Source organism: Trachypithecus francoisi, unplaced genomic scaffold, assembly GCF_009764315.1.
Source record: "Trachypithecus francoisi isolate TF-2019V2 unplaced genomic scaffold, Tfra_2.0 Lachesis_group14, whole genome shotgun sequence".
Lineage (NCBI taxonomy): Eukaryota > Metazoa > Chordata > Mammalia > Primates > Cercopithecidae > Trachypithecus > Trachypithecus francoisi.
Window position 1 is genome coordinate 36,894,706 of NW_022681459.1, and position 13,219 is coordinate 36,907,924.

Consider the following 13,219-nt stretch of genomic DNA (forward strand, 5'->3'; position numbering starts at 1 on the left):
GCTCTTACTGGAGAATTTGTACCGGCACAAAGAAGGGAAATTGCACTATTTCCTGGGTGAAAGTAGCCTTTCAGTTGTTTCGGAGGTGGTTTTTGTTGTTTGGTTGGTTGGTTGGTTTTACTGGTTTTGAGTCCTGCTTTCTAAGGAAGAGTAGAGAAATCGTGTGGTAATATCTTGATAATTTCCCACTAAAAATCATCTCATTGGATTGGAAGCCTTTTGTTGGAACAGCAAGCCTGTAATCCGAGCACTTTGGGAGGCTGAGACGGGTGGATCACGAGGTCAGGAGATGGAGACCATCCTGGCTAACACAGTGAAACCCCGTCTCTACTAAAAAATACAAAAAAACTAGCCAGGCGAGGTGGCGGGCGCCTGTAGTCCCAGCTACTCGGGAGGCTGAGGCAGGAGAATGGCGTGAACCCGGGAGGCGGAGCTTGCACTGAGCCGAGATCCGGCCACTGCACTCCAGCCTGGGCGACAGAGAGAGACTCCATCTCAAAATAAATAAATAAATAAATAGGAGGAGCAGGATACAGTTACATTTTAAATATACCTTACTTTTGGTTTTACCCCAAATAAAAGCCCATTTTTTGTCACTTAATAGCCAGGTGCGGTGGCTAACACCTATACTCCAGCACTTCGGGAGGCCAAGGTGGGTGGGATCATGACGTCAGGAGTTCATGACTAGCCTGACCAACATGGTGAAACCCCGTGTCTACCAAAAATACAAAAATTAGCCAAGCGTGGTGGCACGCGCCTGTAATCCCAGCTACTCAGGAGTCTGAGGCAGGAGAATCGCTTGAACCCAGGAGGCGGAGGTTGCAGTGAGCTGAGATCATGCCACTGCACTCCAGCCTGGGTGACAGAGCGAGACTCCGTCTCAAAATAAATTAATTAATTAATTAATTAAAATCCCATAATGTTGCCATTTCAGAGACACACCTTTAGTTATCTGTATGTTTCCAAAATATGCACATTTTCTCTAAACCTAAGACTGGGCCAGGTAGCCTAATGTCTGATACACCCAGACATTGTTGATCTACTAATAAACAAAAGTTTGAAACATAACTAGACTTGTGATGCTATTACATTAGTTCTCTCTCTGGCAAACCTGAGGCTAAGTAACAGCAACAATAAATGGTAGAAAGTAGTCACTACCATTTACTGAGTGGCCACTAGGTGCCAGGCTCTCCTAGGCATTTTCTGAATGTTACCACTCTTGATTAATAAGTAGTATCATTTGCCCCACTGACAGGGGAAGAAGCTGTAATCTCTCCACTATGCCACATGCCTTTCCACAACTTTAAGACATGGTTACTTGGTGCCATGATACATCTTTGACTCAGATTCAGCAGACTTGGATTCTTACTCTGGTCTGCTACTTACTAGGTCTGTTCTCCTGAGATTGCTTTCTCACTTCTGCTCATTTGTAAATTGGGGTTAGATTAAATTAGGTGGTACATGCAACATGCTTAGCACAGGGCGTGGCTTAGTAAATGTCAGCTGTCACAGTTACTTTCGCTTACATCTTAAGTTCTTCAAAAGCACAAAATATATTTGAAAACATTTCAGCCACTCATTTCACATATTAGACTAAGCAAAGAGACTATGTTTTATGCATATAATACCCTACCTTAATACAGCCTCCCACCTTTAGGAACCAAACTCTGTGGTTACATCACATATTTGGAAAATAGTTAAGAACCAGAAAGAAAACAGGGCCTCTAAGGGGCAAAAGCAGATGTTACAAAACCTGCAGCTCATTGGAGAGCTTCATCATCACTGGAGAAGGACCAGTGAGGTGAGTCCTGTGACCTCTGTGCCTCTGTTCCTTTATGCTTAAAATGGGGAGCTAGCACCCAGCCTACTTCACTTACAAGGATGTTGTGGAAATCAGATGAGGTCCTACACATGAATACACACTTGGCCTCTTCACGCACAGTTCTGAAACTTTGCTATTCAATAGTACATATTTACTCTGCTCTTACATCCTGCCAGGTGGTAAGGACACAAAGATGAAGATACAGTGTCTGCTCTCAAAGAGCTTTCAGTCTAGTAAAAGAGGTTGCGAAGGACTTGGTGTGTTAAACCTCAACAGAGGCATGGGCGGAGTACTGAGAGAGTGCAAGGAAAGCCCGGAATGGCTGGCTTCCTGGGAGAGCTGTCATAGGAACCAAATCTTAAGGCCAAGTAGGAATTATCAGGTGGAAAATAGGAGTAGGCACCTCAGTTACGGAATGGAAAATATTTGTGAAGGCCCTGAGATACCAGAGGGCACAGGATGTTTAGAGAAACCCAGGAAGTTGATATGACTGAAGCGAAGCCAGCAAAAGGTATGTAGAAGGCAGGAAGAATTGCCAGACTGGCCTTCTAGGAAGGGGCAGGAGAACTGAGTAGGAATTGGCAAAGCACAATCCTAACAGCTGTACATGTAGAGTTCCCGTATGTTCTAGGCACTGCACTAGTTTTTTTATCTACTGCATATCACTGAATTTTCACAAGAACCCAATGAGGTGTAGGTATTGTCATCTCAGTTTCACAGAAATCAGCTTAAATAAATGAAATAGCATGCCCCAGGACATACCTGTTAGTGGCAGAACAGGAATTAGAACCCAGGTTTTTCTGACTACAAGAGCCATGCTCATTTCAATATACAGAAAGTGGTTAAATTATATTCATTGATGTGGTATGAGAGATAGTGGAAGTATAGAGTACATGTGGAAAGATTTTCATTCAATGTAGTTAAAATAAAAACTTTGGCATGGAAACCTTACTTACCTGCTAGTTTTCCTTTTAGCCAGATCAGATTTGGGTATGTCAGTCAAGTTAGTTCAGAAGAGCATCAGATGGTAAAATGGTTACAAGTCCAGGCTCCGAAGCCAGGCTGTCTGTGTTTAGTTGCCCTACCACTCCATGGAGTTGTGAGTCTGGATCTCACTTTCTTCATTTTTACACTGGCAGGAATGATGGAACTTACTTCATAGGGTTGTTATGAGGTTTAAGGGAATTTCTATGGGTAAATGTCTTGTAACAGTGGCTCCTACGTAGTATTAACATCACCAAATTTCTTTCTTTCTTTCCTTCTTTCTTTCTTTCCTTTTTTTTCTTTCTTTTCTTTTCTTTTCTTTTTTTTTTCTTTTTTGAGACGCAGTTTTGTTCTTGTCACCCACGCTGTAGTGCAGTGGTGCGATCTCAGCTCACTACAACCTCCGCCTCCTGGGTTTAAGTGATTCTCCTGCCTCACCCTCCCAGGTAGCTGGAATTACAGGTGCTGGCCACCACACCCAGCTAATTTTTGTCTTTTTAGTGGAAACGGTTTCAACACCTTGGCCAAGGCTGGTCTTGAACTCCTAACCTCAGGTGATCTGCCCTCCTCGGCCTCCCAAAGTGCCAGGATTACAGGCATGAGCTACCGCACCCAGCCACCAAATTTCACCTTTAAGGATCATAAGCAGGGCCAGGCGCGGTGGCTCAAGCCTGTAATCCCAGCACTTTGGGAGGCCGAGGCGGGCGGATCATGAGGTCAGGAGATTGAAACCATCCTGGCTAACACGGTGAAACCCCGTCTCTACCAAAAAATACAAAAAAACTAGCTGGGCGAGGTGGCGGGCGCCTGTAGTCCCAGCTACTCGGGAGGCTGAGGCAGGAGAATGGCATAAACCCGGGAGGCGGAGCTTGCAGTGAGCTGAGATCCGGCCACTGCACTCCAGCCTGGGCAACAGAGCAAGACTCCGTCTCAAAAAAAAAAAAAAGAGGCCAGGCGCGGTGGCTCAAGCCTGTAATCCCAGCACTTTGGGAGGCCGAGATGGGCGGATCACAAGGTCAGGAGATCGAGACCATCCTGGCTAATACGGTGAAACCCCGTCTCTACTAAAGAATACAAAAAACTAGCTGGGCGACGAGGCGGGCGCCTGTAGTCCCAGCTACTTGGGAGGCGGAGGCAGGAGAATGGCCTGAACCTGGGAGGCGGAGCTTGCAGTGAGCTGAGATCCGGCCACCGCACTCCAGCCTGGGCGACAGAGCCAGACTCTGTCTCAAAAAAATAAATAAATAAATAAAAAATAAAATAGGATCTTAAACTAGAATTATGAGGAAAGATTTTTCATCAGGTTCTTGGAGTTCTATGACCCAAAAGAGTTAAGCAGGACACTTTATGAAGAGTATTAAGAAGTTGCATTTTGGGCCAGGAGCAGTGGCACACAACTGTAATCCCAGAGTTTTGGGAGGCCAAGGCAGGAAGATCACTTAAACCCATTCAAGGCTGCAGTGAGCTATAATGAGCCACTGCACTCCATCCTGGGTGACATAGCGAGACCCCGTTACTTAAAAAGAAGTTGCTTTTTTAATATTCTTGATACTGTGACATACCTCATCAAATATTTAAAAGGAGATCCTGGCAGTAAAACGGTAACTTCATGAGTCACATGTATTTATAAAGTGGACTTGTTGCAAGTAATTTGCTACTAATAATAAAGTATCCAGGATTTTAAAATACTAACATTTTATTCATTAAAGAAGCTTTTGTGTATCCCAGCTGTAATCTACTTGCCATCCTGTATGTTTTCTTTCATGAGAAAATTTAGAGTGGAATTACTGATCTTGCATTTGGAATCTCATGGAAATGTTTTGTATTTATAGAGATCATTCTTTATTTGTATATTTTTAATTCATAAAAATGTACCATGGAAAATTTTTAACCCTTAAGTTTGAAATCTGAACTTTAGGTCCACAAACTAGAGTTGCATCTTACACAGTGGTTAGGTTTTAAGTCAGCTTGTAAAGCGAACAGTGTAAGTAGTCAGAGTTTCCCTTGAAAATCCTTTAGGAAGGCTCCACATTGAAGGCTGACAGAGTCTCAGTTCAACAGAACGTCATTCCAGTGCAGCTAGATTTTTCTCTCCACCACCAGATGAAGTCATTGGCCTTGTTCAGGAACCACGATTTTACTCCATTTTTTAAATTACCTTAGCTACAAACATCAGAATCACACTTGTGTAGTGAGTTGCCCACACTGAGAGAGACACAGAAACTATCTGGGGAGAATAGATTTATATCTCCTGTCCCACTCACTTCAGGTATAGGTTCTTAGAGTGGAATGAGTGGCAGGTGGAACACCCAGACTAATTAACCCACACCCCGCCAAATGGCCACGAGTACCCCTTACATGAACTCATGTGCGAGCGTGTGTCCGTGTTTGGGTGTGCAGGTGGTGCCTCTCCATTGTATCTTAGGCCCAATAAAGGAGGATTTGAAAGAGAGGATCCTTAAAACACTTAAGACATTAGGAGATAAAAAGCTGATACTAAATTAATAAATGAGATCCAGTACCCACAATATACTGCTTTATCATCTCTAAACAGAACTGGCTTCACCAGAAGAATACTAAAATTTAGTATTTTTAGTTTGGTTTGCTGTTTCAGTGAAAAATTTTAAAATAAAGGACTTGATGCTATTTGTCTGATAAAGGTCAAATGATTTCACCCTATCCTCCTTCACCACAATTTTTATTTTTTAAAAAGCTTGTGTTGGCTTTTTGGGTGCCACAACGGCCATTTTGGAAAATGCACAGGGAATAGAAAAGAATTCATATTAGTTTTCTCTTGTGGCATAACAAGTTATCACAAGCTTAACAGTTTAAAACAATATCCATTTACTATCTCACAGTTGTGTAGATCAAAGTCCTCCTGGAGGACTCAACTGGGTTCTCTGCTCAGGGTCTCACAAGACTGAAATCAAGGTGTCCACTAGAGCTGGGTTCTCTTCCAAGGTTCAAGCTCATTCAAGTTGTTGGCCACTTTCAGTCCCTTATAGTTGTAGGACTCAAGGCAATTTGTTTTCTAAAAATTCGAGACCAGTCAGAGACTGTCATGCCTTCTTGTCTCATTTTGTTTCTGTGTTTCTTAATGTTGGTTTGATGTGGGGGGGGGGGTTGTTTTGTTTTTGTTTTTGTTTTGAGACACTTTTACTTATGTTGCCCAGACTGGAGTGCAATGGCACCATCTCAGCTCACTGCAACCTCCGCCTCCCAGGTTCAAGTGATTCTCATGCCTCAGCCTCCCGAGTAGCTGGGACTACAGGCACGTGCCACCATGCCTGGCTAATTTTTCTGTTTTTAGAAGAGATGGGGTTTCACCATGTTGGCCAGGCTGGTCTTGAACTGCTGACCTCAGGTGATCCACCCACCTTGGCCTCCCAAAGTGCTGGGATTACAGGTGTGAGCCACCGCGCCCAGCCAGTGTGGTTTCTATTCATGTGAAATTTGTTCAGGAAACTCTTTCAAGATTTTATTTTTTTGCAGCAGCAGCAGCTTTAGGTTAACAACAAAATTGAGAGGAAAGTACAGAGGTAACCCATATATCCCCCATCCCACACGTGCACAGCCTTCCACACTATCAGCATCCCCCACCAGACTAGTACATTTGTTACAACTGATGAACCTACACTGACACATTATTATCACCCAGAGTCCATAGTTTACACTGGGGCTCCCTCCTGGTGTTGTCCATTCTTTGGGTTTGGACAAATGTATCATGACATGTATCTGCCATTACAGTCTCAGGCAGAGTATTTTCACTGCTCTAAAAATCCTGTGGTCCACCTATTCATTACCTCCCTGGCAGCCACTGAACTTTGTACTGTCTCCATAGTTTTGCCTTTTCCAGAATGCCACATAGTTGGAATCATACAGTATCTGGCCTTTTCAGATTGGCTTCTTGCACTTAGTAATATGTACTTAAATTCCCTCCATGTCTTTCCATGGCTCAACACCTTTCTTTTTTTCCTTTTAGCACTGAATAATATTCCATTGTCTAGATATAGTACTACAGTTTATTCATTCACTGATTGTAGGGTGTCTTGGTTGCTGTCAAGTTTTGGCAATTATGAATGAAGCTGCTATAAACTTCCAAGTGCAGGTTTTTGTGTGGACATCAGTTTTCACCTCCCTTTGGGTGAATACCAAGGAGCACAGCTGATAGATTATATGTTAAGAACATTTAGTTTTCTGAGAACCACCAAACTGTTTTCCAAAGTGGCTGTACCATGGGATCTCAGCCCCATTCGGACAAGGATCTGGGTCTGTCTCATTTGCCATTGAGTCCCCAATACCTTCAATATTTCTTGCCTCAAAGAATGAGTGACTGAATATTCTTAGGAATGAGTCTACCCAAGAAATGTCATTAAGCCCCTTCCAAACTACCACCTGGGGTCTGGGGCTTTTAAATTTTATGTATTTTTTTAATATTATTATTATTATTTTTTTTAATCCAATGTCAAGTTTTATATTAAAATTTTTCCCAAGAATCTCTGCCAGGGCATTTTGTTGATGTCTTAGTGCAAGATTACCAAAAACTTACTCAAATTGAACAGGATATTCATTTTCTTCTCCAACTACCAAAACACAGTCTTCATTATAAGGTGATTGGGGTGCAGTTGAAAAAACTGTGGTGAAACGAGAATCAGAATGTTTTTTGTACAGGAACCAAATGATTGCTCCCAAAACTGTCAAAATTACTGTGTTAGCAATCACCAAAGCTGATATTAAAATATGGTTATCTGATAAATATTTCCTTTTGTATGGAATAGCTGTTTTGCATAGTGTTCCTTCCACAAAAAAAACTTCACAATTTCCTTTTTCCCATTCACCTGTCTTGATGTGCAGAAAAGCACAGGTGTCAATTAAATCCTCCCCATCATCTTGGTCTGTCCACTTATCAAATGTCATATTTGAATTATCAAACCACTTGAAACTCGCATCATCTGTGTCATAAAACATGCCTAGTAGGGTATCATCTGAGCCTTTCCATTGCTTTTTCAAAGTATCCAATATAAAAGCATTTTCTTCTTCATTATGTATGCTTATCATGTCTGCTCCATGGTCAGTACACTGATTTCTGACATCCTCTATGCTTTCTACTTTGATGGCTTCTTGGAGAAAAATGTAGCAACTGTCTTGGAACTGAATCCAAGTAGATGAAGGACAGTCCGCGACGGCAGCAGCGGCGAGCCCCAGCAGCGGCAGCAGGAGCGCGGGCGGTGCGGCCAGGGGCATGACGGCGGGTCAATGTTATTTTTTTTAAGATGGGGTCTCACTCTGTCACCCAGGCTGGAGTGCAGAGGTGCAATCCTAGCTCACTACAGCCTCGAACTCCTGAGCTCAATCGATTATCCCACCTCGGCCTCCTGAGTGGCTGGAGCTACAAGCACACACCACCACACCCAGCTAATTTTTTAATTTTTTGTGGAGTTGGAGTCTCACTGTGGCAACATAGCAAGACTGCATCTCTACAAAAAAAAAAAAAAAAAAAAAGTCAGGCATGGTGGCACGCACTCGTAGTCTTAACCACTCAGGAGGCTGAAGCCGGGGAATCAGTTGAATCCAGGAATTCAAGACTGTAGTGGGCTATGATCACACCACGCACTCCAGCCTGCAAGACAGAGTGAGATCTTGTCTTAAAAAAAAAGAGATTTTTGGATAATAGTTATTTATCAGCTATGCCCCTTGTAAATATTTTCTCACAGTCTGTGGATTGTCTTTTCATTTTCTTAAGTGTCTTTTGCAGAGCAGAAGTTTTTATTTTTTTTTTTTTTTTTTTTTTTGAGACGGAGTCTCGCTCTGCTACCCAGGCTGGAGTGCAGTGGCAGGATCTCCGCTCACTGCAAGCTCCGCCTCCCGGGTTCCCGCCATTCTCCTGCCTCAGCCTCCCAAGTAGCTGCGACTACAGGCGCCGCCACCTCGCCCGGCTAATTTTTTGTATTTTTAGTAGAGACGGGGTTTCACTGTGTTCGCCAGGATGGTCTTGATCTCCTGACCTCGTGATCCTCCCGCCTTGGCCTCCCAAAGTGCTGGGATTACAGGCGTGAGCCACCGCGCCCGGCAGAAGTTTTTAATTTTAATGAATCCCAGTTTATCAGTACCTTCTTTCATGGATTATGTCTTTGGTTTCTGTTTCTGGAAGGTAATTGCCAAGCTCAAGATCATCTGTGTTACCATCTGGGAGTTTTATAGTTTTGTACTTTACATTTAGGTCTGAGACTTATTTTGAGTTAATTTGTGAAGGGGGTAAGGTCTGTGTCTAGATTCCTTTTTTTTTTTTTTTTTTTTGGCACGTGGATATCCAATTGTCCCAGCATCTTTTGTTGAAAATACTGTCTTTTCTTCATTATATTGTCCTTGCTCCTTTGTCAAAGATTCATTGACTTTATTTAGGTAGGTTTGTTTCTAGGCCCTCTATTTTGTTCCATTGATGTATTTGTGTATTCTTTCGCCAGTGCCACACTGTCTTGGTTATTGTAGCTTCGTAGTAATATTGAAGTAGGGTAGTGTCAGTCCTCCAACTTTGTTCTTCAATACTGTGTTGTCCATTCTGGGTCTGTGGCCTCTTCATATAAACTTTAGAATCAGTTGATGTCTTCAGAACAGTTCGCTGGGCTTCTTATCTCTTTTATGTGCTCACCTGCTACGGTCAGGCCCAGTCAGGATAATCTCCCTTTTGACTAACTCAGAGTCAACTCACTAGAGACCTTAAGTGCATCTGCACAATCCCCTTGCCATATAACATGACATGACCATGTCCTGCCCACCCTTATGGGAATGCAAACCCAGGAGAAGGGGTCTTGGGGGCCATCTTATAATTCTGCTTACCACAGAAATAACATTGAGTACCTATTGAAGTGCCGCACACCAATGGAGTAATTCCCACCTTTGAGTTAAATGGTGTTATCCAAGTTTTACTTGTAGGGAAACGAAATGTCACGAAAATGAAGCAATTCACGTAACTAGTAAATAGCATGGTCAGGATTCTAACGCAGATTTGCTGATCTTCAAAGCCATTTTTGCCACACTATCTCTAATAAATCCTGTCACATCTTCCTCCTTCCCAGTTTATTTGCTTTTCTCCCAACCCACGTCTTGACTGTGGGTCGTGATCATTCATCCCTTCCCCGCACTCCTGCAGCAGCCTCCTGATTGGTCTTCCTGCCTTTGCTCTTGTTCTTCTCCAGTTTGTTCTCCATAGTCCTTAAGTGTAACCCTGACTGTATAACTTCCTGCTTAAAATACTTGAATGGCTTCTTCCAGACAGAATTCATACATTTTAATATGGGTTACATGGCCTCGGTTGATGGGCTCTGCCTGCTTCTCTAACATCGTCTCTTACCTCTCTCTTCTTTGATAAATGTGCCCCCGTGCTGTTTCCTCTGCCTAGAACACTCTTAACCACCCTTCATCTGCCTACTTCTACCCATCTCTCTGGTTTAGATTAAATGTCACTTCCTCCAGAAGGCTTTCTTTGACTCCCTAACTTGGGAACGCACTCCTACTACATGTTCCCATAGCACCAAATGCTTTCCCTGTAATAGCACTGTGTTTTATTACAATGACATATTTAACTGCCTCATTTGTTAGATTCTACATCTGATCTTTATCTGTATTCCCAGTGTCTGGCACATATGGATACTAAGTAAATATTATTAATACATGAATAGTAGAATACTTTAATGGGTTACTTTTTTTCTACTACCTTTGAAATCTTAGTCTCTGCTTTTCCTTCATTGCCATTGAAATACTTTTAATATCACTTATTAGAAAAGCTGTCCACTTCCCATGTGTTTTATTCAGGATCAAATAATTAGTATATGGCGAAAATGAGACAAGATTGTGGGTCTTTAAACTGTAAATTTCATGTGTTTTCCACTATTTTATGCAGCTTAACTTCCTTATAATTAGATCTAGTCTGGCCGGGCGCGGTGGCTCAAGCCTGTAATCCCAGCACTTTGGGAGGCCGAGACGGGCGGATCACGAGGTCAGGAGATCGAGACCATCCTGGCTAACACGGTGAAACCCCGTCTCTACTAAAAATACAAAAACTAGCTGGGCGAGGTGGCGGGCGCCTGTAGTCCCAGCTACTCGGGAGGCTGAGGCAGGAGAATGGCGTAAACCCGGGGGGCGGAGCTTGCAGTGAGCTGAGATCTGGCCACTGCACTCCAGTCCGGGCGACAGAGCGAGACTCCGCCTCAAAATAAAAAAAAATAAAAAATAAAAAAAAATTAGATCTAGTCTTCAAAAGCTTATCCTCCTAACTACTTGCTATACCACCACCAAGCACAGGTACTCAATAAACGCTAATCTGTTTTCTACATAATTGAATAAAGTCCTTTATAAGAGTTATGAAGGAAACCTTTTTCTTCAGTATGTGAATTTGAATCTATAGTATATTAGCCAAGAATTGTGATTAGTGTGACAGCTATGGATAGCCTTATAGGATAGGAACATTAACCTTTTACGGTATTATATTGTGTTTGAGAAAACGTTGTTAAATGCCTTCCTTGTAAGTTTTATAATATGGCCAAACAAGCTATGAAATCTCTCAAGCATATGTATTTTCTAATGTTCTCAGTATTTAGCAGTGAGATTGATTGTACAGTTGGGAAAGATTTGGCAGCGTATAGACTTCCACAAATTATTCTTTCATCATGTATTCTAGTAAATGTCAGGCATATAGATAAGCCATGATTAAAAGATTAGTATGAAATTTAACAAACATACCACAAATTTTATCTCAAATAAGTGCAATCTTATTCAAAGCAGTTACCTTAGAAAGTGTTCTAGAAATATTTCCATTCATCAAATGATTTCAGAATTGCTTTTGGAATTAAAGTCAGAGTCATCACATGAGCTTTTTACTGCCATCAGCCTCAGTCAGTCTTTGTCCCTTGAGGGTCGTTATTTTGTGGGAACAACATGAAGAACTAAGGGGGCTAGGCAGAGTGCACGATCGAGCTTTGTTTAAAGCAAGATACAACTCTGAGGTTATGAGACAGGACTGTGTGACTGGTTTAGTTTTCGTCCCAAAATCTCACTCTTAAGGCAAACAAAAGCTCCCAAGGGCGTTTAAAGCACCAAACACTCACGTCATTTTTTTTTCCAAGCGGAGTCTCACTCTGTCGCCCAGGCTGGAGTGCAGTGGCACAATCTTGACTCCCTGTAAGCTCCACCTGCTCAGTTCACACCATTCTCCTGCCTCAGCCTCCCGAGTAGCTGGGACTACAGGTGCCTGCCAGCGCGCCGGCTAATTTTTTGTATTTTTAGTAGAGACGAGGTTTCACCATGTTAGCCAGGATGGTCTTGATCTCCTGACCTCGTGATCCGCCCGCCTCGGCCTCCCAAAATGTTGGGATTACAGGCATGAACCACCGTGCCTGGCCACATTCATGTCATTTTAATAACTGTAGGGCCAGAAAGGACTAGGAATAGATGAAAGACTGAGAATCACATTTTGATGCTTCCAGATGAGTTTTTGCGGAAAGCCATACTGAAAATATTTGTTTGTTAGATTAAGATTATTAAGTGATAACCCTTTCTTTACCTTAAATAGCTAACTTTTTCTGTAGGGGAGCAACATATGTTCTTTCTTGGGCCCATAATGCATGGCCCTGAAAGTCAGGGCTACCTGGGTTGTGGTTATAACTGCCAGGGTCTAGTGTTACTACTAGCTTAGTGATGGTACCCTCAGCAAGTTACAGTTTCTCTGACTTTATTTTTCCCCATCCTTACAATGAGAAATTTGGATAGATGAATCTAATTGTATGTCTCTTTCTAGATAGAAAAAACTTGGGAGGGGGGAGGGATTGCATTGGGAGTTATACCTGATATAAATGATGAATTGATGGGTGCTGACGAGTTGATGGGTGCAGCACACCAACATGGCACAAGTATACATATGTAACAAACCTGCACGTTATGCACATGTACCCTAGAACTTTAATAAAAAAAAAAATTTTTTTTTAACTTTTTCCCCTTAGACCATGTATAATTGTAAAATGGAATGCATAGAAATATAATCTTCTGTTTTATATGTCTCTTGTTGAACTGATTTTAAAAATAATTTGATTTTGTTTCTCAAAAACCATATATTCCTTTTGGCATTAGGTCAGAATATAGTGAAGAACAAACATGCCTCAGGTAGTACAGAGCAGTTTGTTGAAGTGAAGACATTTCATCTGACAGTGACTACCAAAGAATTGTCTTCAGTTATTTATTCACTTCTTACCTTGAACCCAAAGAATGTGAACAGTCCAATAATGAGAAGCTACAAATGACAATAAAAGCAGGATGATGGAAATTACAAGATATGAAATCAAAACCAGAGAAGCAAAAAGAACATAGATTTGGCTCTTGCATTTCTGGCTCCAGAGTTTAAAAGGAAATTATACGGTTCAG

The 13,219-nt window shown here is 42.1% G+C and overlaps 2 protein-coding genes across 8 annotated transcripts in view; one reads left to right on the forward strand and one right to left on the reverse strand.

Annotated features, from left to right (window-relative positions):
• Positions 1-13,219, forward strand: part of HMGXB4 (HMG-box containing 4) — a 41,725-nt gene that overhangs the window by 15,527 nt on the left and 12,979 nt on the right. The window lies entirely within an intron of this gene.
• LOC117095933 (CD302 antigen-like) lies at positions 7,265-8,080 on the reverse strand. The gene has a single exon (XM_033232754.1). The coding sequence runs from the start codon at positions 8,048-8,050 to the stop codon at positions 7,352-7,354; it is 699 nt and encodes a 232-aa protein (XP_033088645.1). The 5' UTR covers positions 8,051-8,080; the 3' UTR covers positions 7,265-7,351.

Excerpts from the sequence above, each read along its gene's own strand:
- LOC117095933 (XM_033232754.1), bottom strand. The coding sequence starts at position 8,050 with ATGCCCCTGGCCGCACCGCCCGCGCTCCTGCTGCCGCTGCTGGGGCTC.